We start from the raw sequence: 18,727 nt of genomic DNA on the forward strand, positions 1-18,727 counted from the left end.
TATTCTTCTCTTAACTTTACAGAAGTCTTGCTTTTCGCATGAGGGAGGCATGCAGTGCTCCTGGCTAGGCAGCTTAATGGCAGATCCTGGTTTTCTGCTGAATACTCAATGTGTGACTTTCAGTTATGGGGAACTGTGATTTTAATTCAGCTGCCACTGCAGAAAGACATTTGCTGTTGGCTCTGCGTGGTGAGGCAACCAGCAATGAGATTTAAAGTCCTAGAAGATTAAAAAGCTGTTCCCTTTCACTGTTTCTGTAGGATGACTCAACAGGCGAGATAATTTTTGATGAAGTGTTTCATGCCCTTTCCCGATGCTTGGTGGGATTGTTAAGACCCTTTCGTATCCCTGGTTCAGACATTATCTACCAGCCAGAGATCTTCGTCACCATCCAGGCGTATTCCTCCATCATTGGCCTGCAGTCCCATCAGGTAAAGTTCAGCCTCTCCCTTGGCATGGCTCAGCACGTGAGCAGCTGGTTGTATGGGCTTCCTGTGAACACAGGGGAAAGTGGGGACATGTGGTAGCTTCACTCTGTTATCTGTGATGCTGCAGACTTGCCTCATTAAAATGTGCAGGCTGGTGCGGTGGGGAAGTGTGTTGGAGCAACTTCTCCTTTCTGGGCAGGAAGTGGAGGTTTCTCCTGGGGGAGCAGGGCCAGCAGAGAACGCCGCCCACAGGCAGTCTCAGAGTTGGGCCAAAGGGAATATTTCCCTCATGTCGAATGCGTGCTTGTTGTTGTTGTTTTTTTGTTTGTTTTTTTAATTTCTGTTGAGTAATTCTTTTTGGCCTGTTACAATTAGCTTGAAGCGTTCAAGAAGAGCTGGTGTGCCCGAAAGCTTGTCTGCCTGCTCCAACTGTGTAGCAGTGGTTTATTCAAAGATAATTGCCTCTTCCTACAAACGTTGCACTCTTTTTGCAGTAGCATGAATATGTTTCTCCTTGCTGGAGAGAGTAGCCAGCCCTGGTTTTGAGATTATCAATGAGATTTTACTTGAGCCAGCACAGGTCTGTTTAATAAATTGAAGTCTGCTTTATGGTGCCAGTGTGTTTTTTGAAGTTTATCCTTCTTGTATTGGTCCCTTCCACCTCACAGTATTTTCATGTTATTTTCACATTTCTGGTGGTGTATTTTATCCCTCTGCTAAAACCGGGGAAAGTGGGTGGTGACAAGATGAGCCTGTTAGTTTATGCTTGTTCTCCCCCTCTCCCTCCTCTGCCCGCCTCTGCCCAAGCCTTCTGTGAGGCTGCAACCTTTAATGGTCTGTACAGTGCTTGAAGAGTGTGGCCCTCACTTTGGTCCATTCTTAGGAACAAATAATACAACTGGATAAGCTTTATGTTCCTTTAGTGGAGGAAAAGGCATATATGTGTATGACTCATCCAGGAAAGCCTGTCTATGTTGTAATCATTTACTTTTCCTCTGTCAGTGTGAGGTCTTGCCCATCTGAGATTGAGGGAATGGATATCATGTAGCATCCCACCCATCCATTGACCTCTTTGTGTACACATTGTATCTTCTTTGCCTCCTGGTTGTGGACAGAGATTGCCTGTACGGTGATGATGTCTGTAAACACAAGTGGCATGCCTATCAGCTTGGGGAGTTTCTGTGGTTGCAGGTTCCCTCTGTCACATCACTGGGCCTCTTCTGTGAAGTCCAGTCTAATTTTTTCTTTTCTTTATTTCAATTTGCGGTTCCTTTATCCAGCCACTTACTGGAAGATAATTGGATCAGTCTATAGGTGAGTTAGATTAGAACAAACAGGCTTTCCTTAGAAACATCAGATCGGAGTGAATGGCTTCTAACAGGGATGCTGCATCGCTTTCTCCTGACAACTGCTTATCCTGAAAGAAGGCAAATGAAGTAGAAATTTCTTGCCCAAGAAGATTTCCCAAAGAGGGATGTGAGCATCTGCTGCGGAGTGCAGTGCAGCTGCTATGAGACACTGCTGCTCACAGGCAGTTGGCGCTGAGCAGGAATAGTGAGAAGAGGCCTGTGCTGTACCTGTACTTTGTCAGGGATGTGTCTGAACTTCACCATGCAGAACTGTGTTCCTTTGCACGATAAAACCTTAACTTGATGACTGACATGCGTGTCCTTGGGCCAGGTACTATTCCAGGGCTGTCAACTGGATGAGACAAAGCGAGAGGCCTTCCTGCACCAAGTTTACACACAGCTATGTGCCTTTGAGAACAAAGTGGCAGAGATGCTCCAGCAACAGTATGAGCCCAAACCACAGGTAAGGAGGGCAGAGGTGGTTGGGGTCTCTTGGCTCCTTGGAGGTTTGCATTCTGAGGCCCCTCCGGAGTGGGGTGGCAAGAGGAACAGCGGCATAGGTCTGGAGAAGGAGCAGCTAAAGAGTTTGTAAGATCACTTTGTGGGATCCAGTAATGAGACATGAACACTGAGGAAGGCAGAACCAGTAAGTATTTAGAAGGACTGATGAGTATGGTTAGCTTCCCCAAAATTATTGTGCAATAAAGCAGCCTGACTTCTTGTACATTGTGAGACAAACTGTAGGATGTGCTTTCTCTCTGGAGAAGATGGTGGGAGAGGTGATTATGCCCATATCATTGATCTATAAATAGCTGTGAATATGCCCTTGGCCCTTGTTACCTTTCTTGAATGAAAATATTTCCTTGTTACCACAAAAACTGACCATGAAACTGAATAAACAGCCAGCACAGTTTCTAATACTTCTTGAAATCTGTGGTAGGTGCTGTTTAGTAGCCACATATATAGGTATCAGCAAGTTAATGGTAGCACTATAAAATACAAATGAGGATGAAATTAGAAGTGAGATTCTGTAGGGATTCCAAATGACCATGGATTTCTCATCAAGATCATCCCTCGTGATCTTGGAAATGGAGAATGTAAAGGTTACGTTGTGATACTGCCATGTTCATGTGACAGTCACAGTCCTATCTATGGGCACTCTTCTTGCAGTGAAAGGCATTTACTGGCCGGGCTGAGGTTATTTAGTCCTTATTTAGCATTAGTTATTAGAGTTTGGGCAAAAAGGAAAAAAAAAAGTCTCAAAATTGGATGAACAAGAGGCTACTGGTCATCTATTGCAGTTGCATATCTGAAGTGCTTCAAATTTCATATTTTAGCTGAAATTTGTATCTTTGAATGCTAAGACTTGTCAGTCCTGGCACAGAAAGAAGATTGCAGGAAGTAAATACCTTTACCAGTGTGTCCGACTGGTGTTTTTGCAGTGCTTTGTATGCATTCCTGCTTGCTGCAGTATTTCTCTCATGGTGAACTACCCTATAACTTCTTCCATGCAAATGGGGGAAAGAGACGCGCTTGGAGGCCAGAGGGACTGGCGAGTCCTGCCACAGGCTGTGGGGTGGAGGTGGGAGGCCCCAGGGGAAGGGCAGGGACTGAAACTTTTTTTACTTTTGAAGTTGCATTAGCTGTGTTATTGTCAACAAGTGTCTGAATTTAAGGCATCTGGCAAATTAAAGTGATGGATAGTCAGTTTTTTTGCTCACAGCCACAGACTGCTCCCATTTTTGCAGAACAAAAGTTTAGTTAGTTCTAATTTTCTTTTGCCAGCTCCAATCAACAGTAGCTTTGCAGGGGAGGGTCTCGCCCATTCTCTGTATTAGCAGTGAAAATGAAGCAATAGTTTATTACAGGGTTGAACTGCCAGAGCCTTCTGGAGATGAGGTGACTGTGAACGCGGTAGATTCCTCACCAGTGTAATTATACAAATGTCAAGCTTTGCCTGGGGGATATTTTTCATAGAAGATGCAGGAGAAGCCTACCTGCATTTGCTTATATCAGCACTGCATAACGAGTGCTGTTTGAACAGAGTTAAATGTATAGGCGCTAGACTTTGTCCTTGCAAGCCTCCTTACCCCCTCTGCTGCAGTGCTTCAGAAGTGAGACATAGCTGTCTCTGCCTCTCCAGCATTTCTGGGCTTTACTTGAGTAGATGCTAAATAACTGCAGCTTCTACTAACTGACAAGAAAAAAAAAAAAAAGAGGTATTTGCTGTCTCTTTAATTGGGAACTGCTTTGCTCTGCAGAGGAGCTTGAGTGACCCCAGAGTGCCTCATCTTTCCCCTTCTGTGAGAAATCACCTTATAATAAAGCTCTGAGCATGTTGTCTCCTTCCTCCACCCCCAAGCAGCCTTGCCTAGCCATTCTAAGGGGCCCAGGTGACCAGGACTTTGAGAGAACCTGGAAATTAAAGATAGAATTGGAGTCTGCTGACTGGTGCTCTAGGGATGTGGTACCATGGGGTTGTTGGGACTGAAGGCTGTTTGGGAGAGTGAGAGCTAGAGCTAGGCTGAAGTCTGCCTCATGGGGTCTTGTGGGTTGTTTTTACATTTCCAGGTGGACTTGTCGCCCCTGAGCCAAGAGAGCCCTGGTGATGTGCAGGAGTCATCTGGGAGGAAGCCCAGCGTGTCTGTTGTCACTGCCGATGTTGGCCTCGTCAGCATGGTCCGGCAAGGAATCCTAGCACTGCAGCTGCTGCCCTCCAACTCCAGCGCAGGTTGGCTTTGTTCTCTGGGTTAAGGTTTGCCCAGTGGTTTGCAAAGGGTTGTATTCCTCCTGCCTTAGGCCAAGATTAATTTTATAAAGGCTGGTGCATGAACCCTTTTGTTGGGGATGAAATTTCAACAGCTGCTTTTGCTCTGCACTCTGTAGGCAAACTGTGGTGGTGGGAATGGGGAGGAAAACAGCACTGCACCGTGTGCCATGTGTTGGCGTTGGGGAGTTTGTGAGGAAGCACAGCCGTGACTTGCTCAGAACAGCCCAGGGTGTGTAGAGCTGTGCCTAGCTCGAGGGCTTTGCTGTACCTAGTTGGGACGTTTACCAGCTCCAGAACACCTTGGAAGCTGTAAACCATCCTCAGGATTTTCATTTCTACTTTTGCCCTGCCTAAATTTTATCCCTGGTGGATATAGCTGATTGAGATGGAGAATGCACTAAGATACTGCCTTCTTTACAGGTATAATAATAATTACGGATGGTGTGACTAGTGTCCCTGATGTAGCTGTGTGCGAGACTTTACTCAACCAGCTCCGCAGTGGCACTGTGGCCTGCTCCTTTGTACAGGTATGTCTGCTGTTCGCAGCGAGTCTGTGGGCAGCTGCCTGCAAGAGGGAAGGAGGTGAGTCGTGATCAGTAGCGTTCACCTCCGGAGGGGACTTGCCTGCCTGTCTGGTTCTCTCTTTTGACCTCAGCAATGCTGTACTCTCTGAGTTATCTTCTTTATCCATGCTGTAGGTGGGTGGTGTCTACTCATATGATTGCAGCTTTGGCCATGTTCCCAATGTGGAACTGATGAAATTTATCGCCATGGCCACTTTTGGTGCTTACCTCTCCACGTGCCCTGAGCTGGATCCCCTGAGCCTGGATCTGAACGTGTATCACAAGGCATTTCTGCTATACTCCTTTCTGCGTACTGGGGAGTCCCTGAATCCAGAATACTACTGTGGTGAGCAGTGTGCATGTCCTCCTTCCAGCAGACGGATGTCTTACAGCAACTCCCTTTGGGATGACAGCCCCGGGCTTGATTATACTGATACTCTCCCTTGTCCCCCCCGGCCCATTCTGAGTATTATGGTGGCGAGGAAGAGGCAGCAGTCTGTGTGCTTTGGCAAAAGTGCTGCCTTCTCTTATGGGCGGTGTTGCATGCTGGTGCCTGTCTGAGAAGGAGAGTGCTGAGCGTGCTCAATATGCTGGACCCCACAGACCTCAGTGCCTCTGGACAGTGTGGGCCATGCAGCCTCACCTGTGAGTCCCCTCCTGGTTCTAGGAATTGGGTGGAAAACTAATGTCCCATTTTGCACCGTTTCTCTTTCTGTGGACTTCAGTCAACAAACTGCACAACTGCCTGCTGTGTTAAAACTTGGATGGGGCGAGAAGCTCTCATCCAGCCTTTCCTTCACGCTGGCTAACTCACAGGTGGGGACGTTCTGGAGAGTTTGTCCTAATCGGGCTTGCAGATGGCAGTTTGGATCAAAAAACTAGACCTCTGAGAACTGTCCCAAATGCCCCTCTTGTTTGTTCTTATTTTGTGAATGTTAGTGACGAGAGTATGTCAGAAGAGATTAGTTACCAGTAAAATGTGGAAACATGCTTTCATGCCCTGGTGATATGCTGGTGCCATCTGCACTTTCTGTAACTTAGCAGCAGAAGCCGCATATAGCAGCAAGTTTGAAGAGAGCCGGCATGGGACTTGGAAATGTTAAATCTTAAAAAGATCAGGTGTTAGAGGTTTAAACTCAAGGCTTCCACATCCTAATACTTTTTAGAAAGCACCTGGGAATTCAGGGTTTTCTAGGGAGAAGCTTGCTGTGTGACTGTTGCGACAGCTGTACGGCTTCTGCCTGTCTAGGCTAAATGTGTAACTCCAACGCCTACCTTGTCACAAAGGCTGTCCCAGAGGAAGCAGGGCCTGGCCCCCCACCCTGCCCCTCTCCCAGGCATCCAGGCCATGCTAGTGGACCTGTTTGCTGCATTGCAGAATCAGGAGTGGGTGTAAGTGGTGCCTGAAGGATTTACTGTTCTTCAGGCCAGCGACTGTTCCTGACAGCTTTTGTAAAGCAATTTGGGATGGTTGTTGCTGTAGAATGAGGAGCAGAGGAGTTTCTCCCTCACAAACTCCATCTCTGCTGTTTGCAGTGTCCCAGCACAGACTGTTCAATGAGCACCTGGTGTCTGCGAGCAGCAACCCTGCTCTAGCAATGAGGAGGAAGAAGCACACTGAAAAGGAGGTGCACGCTGACCTCGTGAGCATTGTCTCGGTCCGGCTGCGCGAGGGCTACAGCATCCGTGAGGTCAACATCACAAAAGGTGACTGCGCTGTGTTGGGGGCTGGAGTTTGTTTTTGTAAACAATTGCCTGATGCAGGACTATCCGATATTGTGCAGTTTTGCACTTGCCAGGCTCATTCTCTGTGACTGAAGTGCCTGGGGAGGGACAGACAGACGCTGACCCTCTGTATTTTGGAAATGAGTCCCCGCAGTGGCACAGAAACTAGTGACAGAACCTGGGACTTTGCAGAGTTTTCTCTGTACTATTTTCTCTATACTTCTGCTTTTTCCATCCCTTTGTAGTCCTTTGCTTAGATGCACTCCAAAATACTAATGCAAAATTGAGCCCTTTGGTACAACATGCTTAACGTCTCCAAACTACAGTCTTCCAAAGGAAGAAATAGCGGGAAACAATGATATTGTTAGGTGAAAATGCCAGATCAGTCAGGACCAGGACCAATACTAGAAGAACATAAAACCATCCAGTGGTTCTGTTCTCTCATCTGACTAGAGATTATGGCTCATGGAGCGTGAGAACTAGCCACTGACTAGGGGCCCTGAGGGGTATGAGTATCCCAAGGAGTACCAGTAAACCCTACCTAACTTTCCATCACCAGCTGTGACTAGTGGCTAGTGCTTTAACTGAAGGGAGGATGAGAAAATCCAAATGCAAGTTATGAATTGCAAGCAAGAGAAGAAATTATTCTTGACCTTTGCAATGACCAGCAGAAAGCATGGAGGATGGGATTCTTAAAGCACAGTGTAAACATGTACAACACATTGTGATCCAGTGTCTTCACTATTCTTTTGGGGATGTTAGTATACAGAATAATTTTTATATCAGAAAATCAGTGTCTGTGATATAACTCCAAAATCATTCCAAACTTTCCATATGATGTTTTCTATGAATTTACAGTGGTTTGCCTTAAAACCATGTAAATATCTTATGCCACTGCTCTGCTTGCAAGATTGTCCCAGAGCTTCATTGCTCTTTTTCTAGCTTCCTTTCTAAACTCACTCAGACCAAATTAGACCTGTGTGAGTTTATTATCCTTAATTAAGTTTATCCTCCTTCTCTGGCATTGCCCAAACATATTTAAGGTCAATGCCTTTCTCCTTGTAACCTTCCTTTTGGCAGGTTAAGCAAGCCAGTGTTTCAGCCTCCTTTTGTAAGGGCAGGCTTTCTGTTCTGTTTATTTATCTTAGTAGTGCTTTTTTTTCCCCCTCAGTTGTTCACTTTTCACAGTTTGGTCTCGTGCTTCTTGAGACAGTTGATAAGAGTGTTGTAAATGTGGTTTTATTGGTGCCTTGTTCAGTAATGCTAATACTTCCCTGCTTCTGAAGTAAAATACAATATCTCATAGACCTGGAATCACATGAGCTTTCTCCATGATTGCATTGCATTGTTAGCACAGAAGTCCCTGCATCTTTCATGCACCTTTGCTTCCAGCTGATGAGTCCTTAGGGGTTTTTTATTGGTTTGTGTTTGTTTGTTTAGTAGTCCCTAAATGTGCTATTCTTCACATAATAGTACTCTTAAGTTCACCTCACTCAGTTCAGCTCACTATTCCTGTGTGATGACTGGCAATTCTGGTTCTTTTGGCTCGACGCTTCATACAAAGTGAATGGATCTAAACCAGCTTTTTGGGGAAGGTCGCTAACAATCGTATCAGGTGGAATAATTTCCAAAGTTGGTCTTCCAGGAATATTCCTAATTTCTTGTTTCAGGAGTTTTCTATTAAAAGTAAGAATCTGCTAAGGTTTCCTGTTGAGACAGCTCTTCTAGTAATGTCTGCAGATTACTTTCACTAATCTCCTGTAGGTGTGGCATGAGATACTTCCCTTAAATCCAGGCAGATTAGGTCCATTGCACTCTCCTTGTCTAGGAATGTGTATGAAACAGTCCAGCAAGTCAGTTCCTGTCCAAGCTGTGCTAAGTATTGTGTCTTTTATCCTTCTATGCACCAGCTGACTTACAGCTTGGACAGCGCTGGAGTAAAAGCCTTTCTTTCATCTGGCAGCAATGGCGAAGTGCTCTTGGTGACTGTGAAGTCCTATATAGAAATGCTGGAATAGGTAGCAGTGTGAATCATTCAAAAAGCAATTGGACAAATTCACGTTGTACCTTTTTGCACAAAGATGTACCTAAAACCTCTGGCTTGGAATATCATAAAGCAGCAAATTCCGTACTCTGGAAGTATGTATCAGAAATATCACCACATGTTCACCATGCTCCCTGCACTTTCCTCTAGGTATCTTCCTGCCACCTTTTGCCTGTGGAACGTGAAATGGATTGGTCTTCCATTTTCACAAAAGCAGGGAGCAGAAGAGCAGCTGCACTGGATCAGAGTTACCTTCTGTGGTGAATAGCTATGGGCAGGTGCCCAGGGAGGAATAAGAATAGGGTAAACATACAAGACATCTCCTTTCTCCTTTCCTTTTTCTTCCCTTTGAGCACTCTAGCACTTTGCAGCTCAGGGGTTCCCTGAGCTGAAAATACTTTCTGTGTATTTTGATGACATTTATTTAGAAGGAATTTAAAAATGAAACGTCTGAGCTATCAAAACTACAGTGTGTATTTCTGTGCCAGCTTTCAGAATAGTAGCAGATAATGTTACTTATACTTTGGAAAGGTTAAATGCTCTGGGGAGTTGCTGTGTGTGATCAGAAAAAATGTTTAACTAACATCTTAAAGTAGAATTTATAAAAGATCAAGACATTTGGACATTCTGCACTGCCTCTGCTAAGAAAAAGCATATTTAGCTAATCAGGGCTCACTGTGCCATTCTGTAGAGAAGTGTGTGACAAAGAACAGTTAATTAACCTGGATTGCCAAAAGCTTTTGCCAAAACTTGCAAACTAAAGGCTGTTAGGGAGCCAGCTGGCTGTGAAGCAAGAGGAAAGAGTGCAGTTGTGGACTTTGACACTGTCGCTTTTCTGCTTCAGTTTGCCAAAGGCAAAATAGAATAAATAGTTAGCTCTGTGCTCCAAGTTGCCTGGAGAGGTTGTTTGTGATATTTATAAGTGCTCTGGTTACCCTCACTATTTGATTTCAGATATTTAGGCATTTAGAAGGCTACTATGGTTAGTTAGGAATGCAGAAGTGCTTGCGAAAGGGGGAGGACTGGAAGGTAGGGAAGGGAGAGAAGCTGTGTCTGAGAAGCCATGGGGCCATGGGGTGTGATGGAGCTCAGCTCCTCTCCTGTTTCTTTGTGGGGCAATGTTAGAGGTCTGCCCTCTATTAACAAAAAAAAAAATTCTCACTCGCCATTTTGTGTTGCTGTGTGTTGAGGAGAGCCTGGAGGACATTTTTAAAGACCTCATCTTCCTCTGTGAATCAGTCCAGCACCAAAAATGGCTGGGCACAAGCTGGCTGTTGAGAATGGCTGTTCTCAGTGTCAGAAATTGGGAAGATAAAGTGAGTTTTCTGAAAACTAGAGCTGGGCTTTATGAAAGAAATCAAAGCAGCAAAAACTTTCATTAGTTATAAAGTCAAGAACCAGAAATAGATTGCTTTCCACTAGGAACAAGCTGAAGATTCATCTAGGTATGACTTCAAACTAAGCAAATATTTTGCCTGTCTTTAGTTTTGCTTGTGTTGGATCATAGGAGTGAAGCCAGAATGACTAATGGAAACACAGGTGGAAGTAGGAAATATTTTCATTAATGATCTAGGCAAAAAATGCAGAAATGTACTTACCATGTTTGCTGTTGATGAATTAGAAAGGCTTTGTTATGAGAACCAAAATATTGTGCAGAAAGCAGTGGATGAGCACTAAAGCGATAAGAGTGAGGTGACAGTATGAAATGGAAAGGGACAAATTTATAAATCTTGTTTAGCCTTTCTGATAACCTAGACAATCTTCATACAGAAACAACAGATGTTACAACCTTGGCAAATGCATTTATAGTAACACAAAGCACCCAAACCACCACCGTTGTGGAAAATATTAGTGACCTTAAAAAAAAATTCCAGTAATCCCTCAGACAAAATACAGGTGAAATATAGTATACACCTTTGATCATCTTTGTTCAGGAAAGATGAATTCTTGAGATGCAGAAAGGTCTGGGACTGTTAAAGGGAATGGGTAGTCTGTCATAGGCTGGTGACCATGGCGCGGTTTAATCTGCACAGTAACAGCTGAAACTGGGTAAGGATTTCTCCCCCTAGTGCACACTGCTTGTCAATGTTATGGCAATTAAGCTTCTCAGAATAAAAACAATTTTATCAAAAGAACAACCGAGCAGGAATTTGGCATGTACTCTGGAAGGTTTCTTCTAAACACTGACGAGGGAAGAGTACTCTGAGGGAGCCTCCCAGCAGGGGCCATGGGAGCAAACAGCAAAGTGGCTTTAAAATGGGGTGTAATCAGCCAGTGAAGGTCATGACATGATGTGTCTGTGACAGCAGCAAATGCAACTCTGCAGGAAACATAGGATCCAGGCTGATGACCTGTTTGAACAGTTTCCAGTGCATCCAATCACTTATCTCACAAACGCTGCAAGTCTGGCAAACTATAGAGCAGGCTGGACATCAGAATAGATGATTGAGCAGTTGAAACAGCAGTGTAGCACTGTTATAGAAAGTCATGTGTTTCACTGGGTTGTTTTGGTACAAATACATATGCACAGTCAGCAGGTCTGTGACAGTGCTCTGTTCTTCTGGCTCAGTAAGGCTTGCTGTCAGGTGTTTGTGTTAATCTTGCTAGAGATGCAATGGCCCGCTTTAAGAAAAAGGTAAAAAATGTACAGTTTGAAGAATGGGTGAATATTCATTCTTAACTTTGGGAGAAGAGGGTAAACATGGTGAGAAGGCTTTCATGCTTGAAGTTCTAGATTGCATGAAATACTGTCTGTGCAGGAAAACATGGACTTTATTCAAGAACTGGGCCTCACCTTCCAGTTTGTTTATGATCTGGGCCCATCAAGTCCAAATGTCTATGTTTCTGCAATGGGATAGATTAACTCTGCAGGGTGCAGGGGATAAAATTTTATAGCTTAAAGGTCCTGCTCATCTGTGCAAAGCAACAGTTTTCTTGGAAACAAAGATGAGGCTGTGAAGAGAGCCCATTGTAAATGTCAGCATCTCCTCCAAGTTTCAGTTGCCTTCTCTAGTGTGGATACTACATGTATGTTTAAAGAACTGTTCACCAAATGCTACAGTGTAAGCAAAGCCTCCCTCTGTTGGGGAGGAGAGAGAATGACTTCAGCTAGAGCAAACAGTTGTTAGATTACTTTGTCCTCCTCTTAGCAATCAAACAATCTCACCGTACTCAGGAATCCCTGGTCAGAGATAAAGCTCAGATGTGTCCCAAACAAGCACTTGAAATTACTCCTCTGCTCCCATGCAGGTGGGTCTCAGCTGGAGGTGAAACTAGTGCTGCTTTGGAAGCATAACATGAGGATAGAGTACTTAGCTGTGACACCCTGGCCCCTGGACCCATCAAAGCGCAGCACATGGGTGGAGGTGACGATGGAGGGAAGCTATGACATCTTGCATGACATCAGTTGCACCATGAGGAAGCCTATCACCAGTCTGTATCGCACTACAGTCATCCGGCGCTTCTGGAACACCTTGCAGAGGTGAGCCGAACCATCCCCAGCGGTTCCCAGTGTCTGATGTAACCAAGAACCTTCATTGGCATGCTGGGGCATGGGTTACGTAGGTGGCCATCCCAACCCAGGGTCCCAAAGGAATATACTTTGAGGAAGAGGCACGAACGGTGACAAGCTTGCCATCTAGCCAAGGAAAAGACTTGAGCTGGCCTGTGACCTAGTCTGTAAGATTGCTTCATGGTGAAGGTATTGTTGCCCCTGGGTCCTGATCCTGTAATGCAAACCTTAACTCTGACTGCCATCCCATGGAGGTGGTGTGCTCTTACAGCACAGCCTTGCAGCTGTGCTGCATGGTCACACAAGGAGCAGCACCTCATGTCTCTAGGCCTATGGGTTATAACCATTTCCTGGCCAGGGTGATCATTACTCCCTGCTATTCGGCAGATTCCTTTTCTGGCACTTCATTCCCAACTCTTATCATCCTACTTGTATATTAGGCTGTTACACTTGAACGCCCTTAACATGTGCTTTGCAATCAGGCATTGAGTTACAGCATTGCCCTAGAAAGCTATGTTGGTGTAGATGGGCTCCCAAAACATAGTGAGTACTGTGTGTGCAGGCACTGGGCTGACTGGGGCAGCAAGGGGGAGTGTGGGATTTTGTGGCTGACTGCCTCTTCTCTTTTAGCATCAACCAGACAGATCAGATGTTGGTTCATCTGCAGTCTTTTGACACAGTTCCAGAACACTTCACCATTCCTGAGAGCACCAAGAATGGAGTGCCCCTCTTCTACATCCCCCCAGGCTCCACCACTCCGGTATGTTCCCTCTCTCTCCCATTTAATAATGTGGGATGGGTTGTCCCTCCTTCTGTCTTGCACCGGGGATGCTGAGTCCCATCAGACAATTGAGATCTGAAATTCTCAGGCTTCATCTCTTGCTCTTTGTCCTGCTCAGTAACAGAGTTCAGGTGCAATGCAGTGCCTGTGAACATCCCATCCCATACTTTTTCCGCTCTGAGACATCACCCTATGTCTTTATTGCTGCAGCTACGCCTCTAAGATGCACAGCAAGTCTCCTAAGTGTGCTGTGAAGCCTTCTTCTGTAGTGATGTGATGTGTGAGACCAATGGGGAGGCTGACACGCTTATTTTTGCCATGCTTTTTCAGTGTATACTTCATATATGTGGAGTTGCTGCTGGCAGTTTTGTGCCCTGGTGATGTAGCTCAGCACTGTCAGGTGAAGATACAGTATGTGCTGAATAGGTGTTGTTTAATAGGCTCATTGCTCTGAGCAATCATGTGAAAGGTGCAAGAGAGATACTTGTCACCTGCACAGCAGAAACTGAACAAAATATGAGCTAATAGTTTCCACTGCAAAATTCAAATTCATTAAAGCTCACTGAGCAGAAGTGCTAGCGTGTTATCTGCTCCCTGCTAGTGGTGTCCTTGGCGTTGGTAGAAGAAGACTAGCAGATATCAAAGCTAGGGGAGCTTTAAGACATCTATCCCTTTAATTTTGTTGCCCAATCCCTTCTTTAGGTTTGCCTGGTAAATTTTCAGTATGTAGGGTTATGTATCCCATAGTATATCTGGAACATCCCATCTTATGGCTAACCACCACTTTATTTCTGTGTCAGCAGAGTTGCTGTAGTTGGTGGAATCACAGTGTTAACATACAAACATGTTAGAGTTGCCCAATGCCACCCATTGCTGATACCCTATTTGCATGAGCACTCTCAGACGAGTTATCTCAGTGTTTAATTACTCTGCTGACACAAGCCATATATCCCCCTCTCAATCAGAAAGCACAGTTACATATGCCATCTTTTCCATGGTTGATTTACTTGATGCTATGTAGTTAAGTTCCTAATTAACTTGACGTTTCAGGGACCTAATTTATTTTTGCTTACATTGTACTTCCTGTTTCAATGTGAATGCATGTAGTTATTCTGCTGAGAGGCAGTTACCAAAAGCCAGGGATGTGGCTAGCCTTCTAGGCCTGCACAGCTTGGTTGCTGGAGAAATTCCTGCTCTCTCTGGGTGGAACCAGTTCCTTGCTGAATATTGCCCTGTCATTTTCTCAGGTGCTATCCCTGCAGCACAGTGGGTCTGACTCAAGCCATTCCCAGTTTGCCTCTTACTGGAAGCCTATCCTTTCCATGGATGCCAACTTTTGGCAGAGGTGGCTGCACATGCATCGTATAGTCCTTCTTCTGGAGCATGACACGTATGTAACTGGCAGGGCTGAGCTCATGTGCACAGTGTGGGCCAGCCTGGGAAAGCAGGGTGTCCAGTTCAGTCCAGTTGCAGAGTTGTGGCTGTCTTGCAGGTGCCTGTGGCCAAGGGATGGGCCTCTCTAGTGAGACCTGGTGGGTGGTGAAGGCTCATTTGTCTGAGAGAGACTGCAGGTTGGGAAGTCATCTTTGTCAAGAGAGGGGCTGTTCTCAGGAGCATAAATTATTTCTCAATTCCTTCTTGGGTTTGGATTTCCTGATTGCAGGGGGTGTGGACCATCCAGTTGGAGCTATCCCACATGTTTTTGTTTGCTGCTGGAAAACATCTTCCCCAAAAGCATTGCTTTCCTGAGGCTGGTCCTAGTTGCAGAGTTATGTGAATAATATCCACGTATTGCATGGAGGGAGATAGAAACAATATAAGGGTGTGCTGTCTGCAAGTTGGAGAGCAGGATCCCTGTGTACTCAGGGAGTGTGGTGGGTACCGACAGGCGCAGGTAGGAGAGGTGCTCAGGTATTGGCTGCTGTGGAGGAATAAGGCTGATGTACCAGTCAGAGGATGAGCTGGAATGGATGTAGCGAAGTCTCTCTGGGCTTTGGGGGAAGAAGATAAACTGTGGTTCTAAAACGACTTTCTGCCACATCCTGCAGGCCTGTTCCCAAGCACCTGCACACGCCGGGCAACAACGGCCGCTACAGCACCATCCAGTGCCGGATCTCTCACTCGGCACTCACCTCCTTGCTGCGGGACTGGAGCAGTTTCGTACTGGTGGAGGGCTACTCCTACGTCAAGCTGATACATGGGTGAGTGGCTCTGAAGCAGTCCCGTGTGGGCATGGACATACAGCCAGACCAAAGATCCAGTTAGACCAGTACGTTGTGATGGGCCAGAAGCAGTTGTCTAGAGGAGAGGGTAAGAGCAAGACAAGCGGGTATGAAACCCTGTGTGTTCTGAACTGCTCCCACTGCGTTCCAGGCGCAGCCCAGAGGGAGAGGGAAGCCAGCTGGGGGGTTTCTGCACACTAGAACTGACCTGTGTTGCTGCCAAGTTGTGTGGGCTGTTGAGCTCTGTGGAGCAGGCCTCCACTTGGTCTGACACAACAGAGCAGCAAGATCCGTGCTATTTCAGCTCTGTCTTAATCCCTCCTCCCTAGCTCTGAGGATCCCACACCTTCCTCGTTTTATGTGGTGAGGATCATCTCCAAAGCTCCCTGCATGGTTCTCCGGCTGGGGTTCCCCATTGGCACACCTGCACAGGCCAGGAACAAGGTGAGAGCTGAATGGCTGCTTCCTGGGGTAGGAGCAGAGCAAGAAGTTCTGGATGTGGAAGTGGTGGGTAGATCACAGGTGACACTGTGGGCAGGTATCTTCTAATAACTACTATGTTAAGGCTTAGATGGTGTGAATTTACTGTAACAGAAAGGGACAGTTTGGACAAAGCTTTCTGTGTTAAATCTATTTAAGATCTAAACCCAAAGATTCGAAGATCAATAGAATAGCTGGTCACATGAATGTTTTTCCCACTGCTTAATTCAACTGTGGGGCTTGAAATGACTCAAAGGTTATCTAGTCTATCCTTGTGACCAAAGCACAATCAATACTGTCTGTCAGGAGCAGCAGATACTTGTCTGACTCATCTGTAAAGACCTCTGTGCTAGATGTACTACATGTTCCTTAGGCTATCTACTTCAGTAGGTGGTGAGTTGCGTATGTATATTGTATCATTTGGGCAAGGAGGAGTTAGAGCTAACATGTGAACAATGCCCCACGTAAGCAATACAGGGAAAGGAAAAAATGTAATACCCAGGAAATGTTTTAAAGAGATGCAAGTCTGCTAGATAGACTTTTAATAACCTCTTTATATCACAAGAAATGGGCGGCCCTTGTCAGGTGCAGAAGGTGGGGTTACTGTGTGGACTGTTTCTCCAGCTCTAAAGGCTGAGACAAGTCTAAGTGTTTCTAGGTAAAACAGTGTTAGAAATACATCCTGCTATTAAGCTGTGCGAACCTTTTGTTATAAACAAGAGGTTTATCATTAAACCTTGATGTTTTGTCTTCATGAAAGAAATCTTTTGTTTGTCTCACTTAGCTTTAGTGTTAGATTGATCTGAAGAGAAGCTGACAAACATGGGAAGGACCATCTCTTTCTGAGATAATGAACCCAGATAACACTAAATGCTCTGGCCCTCTGGAGGATCTGCCCTTTCATGTCTTTAGGGGATCCAGGCTTTGGGCACTGGTTGCTGGGCCAGCATGTGGGCTGGTAATGCCAAGTGGCAGGTTTTATGAAGGAGTTCCCTCTGGCAGGTGTAAGTTAATACCTGCCTCATGAAGAAGGTGTGAGACAGGCACCGTACCCTGCAGCTCTGGGCAAGCTCCAGTTCATTGCAGCAGGAGGTGTATAGAGATCATGAATTGTATCGTGCACAACCTTTTTTTTTTTTTTTTTTTTTTTTTTTTGCCTGCAGTAGGGCTGATTAGCTACCCAGCGTGGAGGGTGGCAGTAGAACTTAGCCTACCTTGTTTAAGGGGAAAAATTTTTTTTGTGTTGAGCTCTTAAAATTTCTAATGTTCAAGGGAAGGAAAGCACCTGATATAGTCTGACTTTCAGAAGGTTTTTGGTGAGACTCCATATAGGGCGTAACTGTAGAACTGGAGGAGGAACGGGGTGTCATAAAACAAACTGTCTCAGGAAACAAGGCAAGGAAATTGAAAAAGTGCTGTGTTCTCACCAAAGCAGAAGCTGTTTGTGGTTTTCCCAGTCTTTTTACTAGTCAAAGAGTAGGGCACTCATCCGTTGGTAGTGAGATGGGAGAATCCACAGGTGGCACAAAACTATTTGGTTTTCTCTGCCCTTTCAGCCTATGTGCTTTGTGGACATATAAGCAGCACAATGGTGGCTGGAAGCCAGTATTGACAATTGCAAAATAGTGCACTTTGGATCCGGGAGCTTAAACACCATCATCTGTATTATCAGTATGAAACCACAAAGGGGTCTCAAGTGGCATTGTAGTGCAGAAAAGAGCTCTGCTTAACGTTTGGGTTTGGGGACACTTCTTTCCTTGAAAAAGACATAATGATGACGGGGAAAGTTGCTGAAATACTGTTGAGGAGGGAGATGGAAAGCTGCTGTTCTCCTGTTTGCCTACAATGGTAATGGAAATTAAAAGGAGTTGAACAAAGATCATGAAAAGAAACCTAACCATGGAAATTTCAAAGAAAACACGGGGGCATTGTGAGGATCAGATGCTGGTGTGGGTAGAAACATATTCAGAGCTGCTAAAAGCTAAAAAGAGTAATCAGGAAGTCATTTTGAAAGTATCTTGGAAAAAAATAACCTAAAAAATAGCCTAAGCTCTTGAAACCTTTTACCATAAAGTTTTGACACATGAACATGGTAGTGGGGGAACATATCAGATGTGGGAACAGTCTGGCTCTGTCCTGTGTGTATTAGTTTACATTTACTGTAGGCTGTTGAGGAGAGGAGGAGGGGAGGAATGAGGGTGGGTACTCAGACTACTTCTGTGGAGGAGGAGGAGCTGGCATGCAATTAATTTGTTTTTCGTCAGAGTTATGGAAGGCAATTTATTTAGGCTTGAGATTGTCTTTAGGGTTTGGGGTTTTTTTTGGACCTTTCTTTTGCTTTTAAAAGTATTTGTAGTTGTTAAAATGTGGACCTAAGAGCCTTGTGTCATCTTGATCTTGGTCTTGCTAGTGTGTCAGAAGTAAAATGACCTTTAATTCCTGCTCATCTGTATATTTAAGGAGTGTTCTATTCCTTTTAGTCAGGCTCTTTTTCTGGAGGCTTAATTTGAGTAGCTTATGTCTCCAGCAAAGGTGGTCACGTTTACCTTTTGCTTTTGCCATGACAGATAGTGGAGGAGTTACGGGACCGAATCTTGCAGCTGCGCTTTCCCCACAGGGTCCAGAGCAAGGAGGCAACACCAAAAGCAAAGAGGAAAATGTTTGGCAGTAGTTCACCCTCCAAGTCTCCGCCTGTGGCTGGGGCCCAGTCAGCCCTCTCAGACAGACCCTGCCTTGTTGTGCTGCATAAACCGTTGGAGAAGCTACTCATCAGGTAGTGATAGAGATCCAGGCCATCAGCACAGCACCCTTCCCTGGGAAGTGGGAGAGGGGAGGGTGTGTGGATGGTGCTGCC

The 18,727-nt window shown here is 45.3% G+C and overlaps 1 protein-coding gene across 1 annotated transcript in view; it reads left to right on the forward strand.

Moving 5' to 3' along the window:
• The window catches only part of SZT2 (SZT2 subunit of KICSTOR complex), a gene marked incomplete at its 5' end in the record, with an annotated part of 61,752 nt that overhangs the window by 832 nt on the left and 42,193 nt on the right, over positions 1-18,727 (forward strand). Inside the window, 12 exons of the mRNA XM_082484059.1 lie at positions 261-431; positions 2,109-2,240; positions 4,349-4,508; positions 4,968-5,074; positions 5,246-5,456; positions 6,647-6,817; positions 12,129-12,360; positions 13,021-13,150; positions 14,419-14,561; positions 15,220-15,372; positions 15,723-15,837; positions 18,441-18,646. Coding sequence (XP_082340185.1) covers positions 261-431; positions 2,109-2,240; positions 4,349-4,508; positions 4,968-5,074; positions 5,246-5,456; positions 6,647-6,817; positions 12,129-12,360; positions 13,021-13,150; positions 14,419-14,561; positions 15,220-15,372; positions 15,723-15,837; positions 18,441-18,646 — 1,931 coding nt within the window. The remainder of the gene's footprint in view (positions 1-260; positions 432-2,108; positions 2,241-4,348; positions 4,509-4,967; positions 5,075-5,245; positions 5,457-6,646; positions 6,818-12,128; positions 12,361-13,020; positions 13,151-14,418; positions 14,562-15,219; positions 15,373-15,722; positions 15,838-18,440; positions 18,647-18,727) is intronic.

This window comes from Vanellus vanellus (genome assembly GCF_965231255.1).
Source record: "Vanellus vanellus genome assembly, chromosome: 5".
Taxonomy (NCBI): Eukaryota; Metazoa; Chordata; class Aves; order Charadriiformes; family Charadriidae; genus Vanellus; species Vanellus vanellus.